The sequence below is a fragment of the Chrysochloris asiatica genome, unplaced genomic scaffold (genome assembly GCF_000296735.1).
Source record: "Chrysochloris asiatica unplaced genomic scaffold, ChrAsi1.0 scaffold00042, whole genome shotgun sequence".
Lineage (NCBI taxonomy): Eukaryota > Metazoa > Chordata > Mammalia > Afrosoricida > Chrysochloridae > Chrysochloris > Chrysochloris asiatica.
The window spans coordinates 17641051-17646216 of record NW_006408560.1 but is presented as its reverse complement, the minus strand read 5'-3'; the positions used below and the strand labels follow the sequence as shown (position 1 = coordinate 17646216).

The 5166-nt window shown below is 38.5% G+C and overlaps 1 protein-coding gene across 1 annotated transcript in view; it reads right to left on the bottom strand.

Annotated features, from left to right (window-relative positions):
* The window catches only part of CD1E (CD1e molecule), an 11186-nt gene extending 7611 nt beyond the window's left edge, over nucleotides 1-3575 (bottom strand). Inside the window, exon 1 of the mRNA XM_006861745.1 lies at nucleotides 3536-3575. Coding sequence (XP_006861807.1) covers nucleotides 3536-3575 — 40 coding nt within the window. The remainder of the gene's footprint in view (nucleotides 1-3535) is intronic.
* Between the last annotated feature and the right edge of the window lie 1591 nt (nucleotides 3576-5166).

The following is a 5166-nucleotide window of genomic DNA, read 5'->3' as shown; positions in this document are numbered from 1 at the left end:
AGCAGCTCAACAGGCTCTACAAATCAGTGGCTCTTTGGCCTTTGGTATTGTGGCAGATTTACAAAACAAGAATTTCCCAGAAGACTGAAACGTCACCTTTAGCAGCTGCTGTCTCTGTTCAATCACTTGCAACACAGTGTTTCCAACTGTCTAACATGTTTAACCCTCAGAGGAAGGAGATGGATGGGATACAGAGATTAAGGATGTTGTGATTGACGAATGTAATAAACACGGAGGAGTTATTCACATTTATGTTGATAAAAATTCCGCTTAGGGCAATGTGTATGTGAAGTGCCCATCAATTGCTGCAGCTATTGCTGCCATCAATGCGTTACATGGCAGGTGGTTTGCTGGTAAAATGATAACAACAGCATATGTAGCTCTTCCAACTTATCACAACCTCTTTCTGGATTCCAGGATAGCAGCACAATTACTGTTCCCATGTAGACGATGACGAATAATATAGACCTTTATTGTTCAAAGTACATAGCTTTCATTCATTCTTGAAAATTCATCTTGAGTAATCTTTTATTTAGACAAAAATAAAGAGGCAAGGGTCTACTGTCTTTTGTATACAAGTCCTGCTACCTTGAAAAAATAAAAATGTTAACAGGAAAAAAAAAAAAGAAGAAATCAGATGAGGTGGATTCAAATTCATAGCCCAAATTATAGTCACAAGAAAAACCATAAAAAGATAAGGCAAACAAGAGTGCAATATTACAAAATGTGAGGGCATTTAATTAGAGGAGACCCTGGGGAGTGCAAACAGTTAACATGCTTGCTGCTAACTAAACAGTTGGAAGTTAAGTCCACCTAAAGGGACACTGGATGAAACACCTGACAAACTATTTCTGATAGATCAGCCTTTAAAAATCTTGTGGAGTTCAGTTCTACTCTGATGCACATGGGGGGTTCCAAGAGTCAAAACTAAATCAATGGAAATGGTTTACTGGTTAATTGATGAGTAACACTGGTTTTACTGAGCTTTACTAATTTTACTGAGTTTCAGTCTTTAAGAGTATTTGGCCCTATGTTGTTGCTGTTGGTTAAGTGCTGTTGTTTCCAACTCATAGCAACTCTGTGTAGGGTTTCCAAGGAGTACCTGGTGGGTTTGAACTGCGATCTTGTGGTTTGCAGTTCAGTGCTGGTCCTGCAGCACCATACCAGGAGTCCACTGCTCCTATGTTGGCAACCCAAAAAGTTCTTTATTAACAGCGATTTTATGTTTATCTGAGGAAAGATTCAGGCACAAAAACAGACTCTGTACTTGGGAAAAAAGCAGAACACGGACTAAGGAAATGGCCCTCAACTTCCACCTCCTTTCTTCTTGCTAAATACTAAAGAATCAATTGCATCACTGGAATGAAAATGCCAGGGGTTATTTTGAGTGTCAGACTCTTATTTCTACAAAAATTTCCAGTAGATTTAGCATATTGATTTTAAATTTTATCTAAGCAAATAGAAGAAGAAGATGCTGTGTATTTGAAGAGGGCATTTGACTTGCCAAAAAAGTAGTCTTAAACAAGTGCAAGATTAGACCTGTGAAGTATTATGTCTATTGTTGCTGTGTGCTGTAGAGTCAGTTCTGACTGTAACAACCCTGTCTAGGATTCCTGAGAAGCAGCTGGGGAGTTTGAACCACCAACCTGTGGTTAGCAGCTCAGTGCTTATTCTACAACCCCACACCAGGATTAGACTTTTGAAGTAGTATGTATAGATATGTATATGTATAGTATATGTATATTATGTAAGTGTGTGTTGGCACTTAGGGCCTAAAGAAAAGAAATAATCAAGACAGGACAATGCTTCTGTGTTCTGATTATGAAAGCTAACTTGTGCCAGGTTGAGGATTGCCCTTTGTTTTTCAGGCAAGTGAAAGATTTTAAGAATGAGAGTGGTGTGGTTAACTTGACATTTAGCAAAATTCCCTAAATATCCATGGGATTCACCAGAGCTATGTCATCAGAGAATGAAGAGACCAAGAAGGCAGATGAATTTCTGGGCCTGAACAAAAGCAGTAAGAACGGAGAGAATAACAGGGATACTAAATAGGGAGGTAACCAGGATGAGTCAAACCAAGAAGTGTGACCAGGAGCAAATAAAGTGGTGCCATTCACAAAGGTAGAGAGTGCAAGTTTCAGATAGATAGGTTGGATGCAGAGTTCAGTTTGGGTCTTGTTAAGATTGAAGCTTCAGTTATAGGTAATCGGTTGATATGTGGCATATATGCTTTTTCTTGCAGAAAGCTAGGCCTTTCTGGTTTCTTTTGATAATGTGGAATCATCAAAGCCTATTATTTCTATGTTATTTTGAAGATCTCCCTCTTAAGTTTCAGGATCATCTGGAAGTCTGTTGCCTGCCCTACCCAGAGTTACAATCTTAGTCACCTGGGAAGTTGACCTTTACTGTTAGTTTGCATTGATGTTGCTATTGTTTCTAAAGATATACTTGGACTTGGGATTCTTCCAAAAAAAAATCTGTTGCCATGGAATCAATTCCCACTCATGGGGCCCCATGTACTGTACAGAGTGAAACTGCTCCATAGGCTTTTCCTGACTGTCATCTCTAGGGAAAAAGATTGCTGGTCCTTTCTAGGACTAAAGTGCACCTGACCCAGGCCATGGTATTTTCAATAACCTCATATGGATGCGAAAGCTGGACAGTGAATAAGGAAGATCGTAGAAGAATTGATGCCTTTGAATTGTGGTGTTGGAGGAAAATACTAAAAGTGCCATGGGCTGCCAAAAGAACCAATAGATCTGTTTTGGAAGAAGTGCAGCCAGAGTGCTCCTTGGAGGCCAAGATGGCTAAGCTTCGTCTCTCATACTTTGGACATATTGTCAGGAAGGAACAGTCGCTGGAGAAGGATGTCATGCTGGGTAAGATGGAGGGTCAGAGAAAAAGAGGAAGACCCCCAATGAGATGGATCAGCCAGGTGGCATCATTGATGGCATCAAGTGTGGCAGCGGTAGTGAGGTTGGCCCAGGATCAGACATTGTTTCGTTCTGCTGTGCATGGGGTCGCTGTGAGTCGGTTCCAACTCGATGGCACCTGACAACAACAACAACAGTCATTTCTTCTACAGCACCTTTGGGTAAGTTCAGACTGCCAACCTATTAAAACAGACCTAAAGGAGAGCAGAGAGAAGCCTGCCTTTCTGCCTGCCCCTGGCTGCATGTGAAGTTTTGTGTGAATGCAGAGCTAACACACAAAACTGCAGGTGAAGATAAATGTCAGTGCAAATTTGCAAACTGCCTGATTTTTAAATGTATTTCCCAGTTCCAGCCAAGATTTATTGGCAACAAAATGAAAACCTTACAGATTCTAAGGCACAACTTCTTACCTATCACAGAGTGACCACTAAGCTATACTGACACATGGGTGATCCTTTAGAAACCAAGCTACAAAGAAAAACAATGTAAAAAAAAAAAAAAAAAAGTAGTAGAGACAGCAGAAGCTACAGACTGTGAGGGAGTCAAACTCCACAAAATTAGTCCAAGCAAATCGATAAACAAACGGGCCAACAACAACATACCTGGGGGGATATGAATCAATTTATGATCTGCAATGTCCATTTTTTCAACAACAAAAATGTAAAGCATGAAAAGCAACAGGAAAATGTGGGGATACAGGGGGGGAAAGACGTCAAAAGGAACTGCCTTTGGCATTGCTTATGTTAGACTAACCATAAACAAACTTCAAAGAACCTACTAAGTATGCTCAAAGAATTTTTAAAAACCAAACCATGTCAGAGAATTTAGAGAGAGTGACAACAGTGTTCCTGGATGGTGCAGATGGTTAATGAGCATGGCTGCTAACAGAAAGGATTGGCAACCTGCTCTCTAAATATCACCCACTGGAGACTCTATGGAGCAAAGTGCTACTCTGCGGTCACCATGAGATACAATCAACTCTACAACAACTGGGTGGTTTTTGTTTTTTTTTTTTTTTTTTATGACAACAACTGTTGGTGATGGTTATGTACTATGGAATCAGTTACAACCCACAGAGACCTTGTATAGGATTTCTGAGGTTGAAAATCTATATGGGAGCTAAGTCACATCTTTCTCCTGAAGAATGACTAGTAGATTTGAACAGCCAACTTTGCGATTAGCAGCCCAACTAGTAACCCACTTCTGTTGTTAAGTGCCATTGAGTTGGTTCTGACTCATAGTGCCCCTGTATAGGTTTTCAAGGAAGAGCTGGTGGATTTGAACTATTGACCTTAGGGTTAATCCAGTGCTTATCCTACAGTGTCACACCAGGAGTGCAACCACTATGACCTCTCAAATAGAGACTATCAATAAAGAGGCGGAAATTACATGTTTTAAAAACCTAAACAAAAACTCTGAGATTAGACATTCTGAGGAGAATGAAAGATTTATTGTGGTTAGTTACCTGTGAGTTAATTCTGAGCCCTGGTGACTTCCCTTGTACAAAGTAGAATTACTAAGTTTACCCCAATCAACTATATTTCTATATACTAAAAATAAATAATCCAGATATAAGATTAGTAAAAAATGTATTTTCACAGAAGCCTTAATTAAATAAAATACATAGGAACAAATTAAGTTTAAAATGTATAACAGATGTACACTGAAAACTAAAATATTGCTGAGAGAAATTAAAGATCTAAATAAATGGAGAAATATTTTATGCATTCTTGATAATATCAAAATGAAAACCCTGTAGGAATAAAATTAACAAAATATGTGTAATGGTGTGTTTTTTCCTGCCAATAAAGGGTTTTTGTTGTTTGTTTTGTTATGTTTTGGACCTGATTATCATTTTGGTCAACAGAGGCTGAATAGGAATTTGGGGGATATAGTATTGCATTTATTTTACCATATTAATTTTTTTATTTAACCAAACTTCTAAATCCTTTTCTTTTTAAGTTAATGTCTATTAATTTTCTACATAGAAAATAATTTCATTTGAAAAATATTTTCTTTCATCTACAGTAAACTTGATTTTTTTTTTTTTACTAACTGGATTAGGTAATATGACTTTGAGATCATGAGTGTAGCATTTTGCCTAGCCATTTTTAAAAAATAGCCATTTTGCTTGTTGTTGTTGTTAAGTTCCGTCGAGTTGGTTCTGACTCATAGTGACCCTGTAAAGTCTGAGGAATGGCTGGTAAACTTGAACCCCTGGCCTGGTGATTCA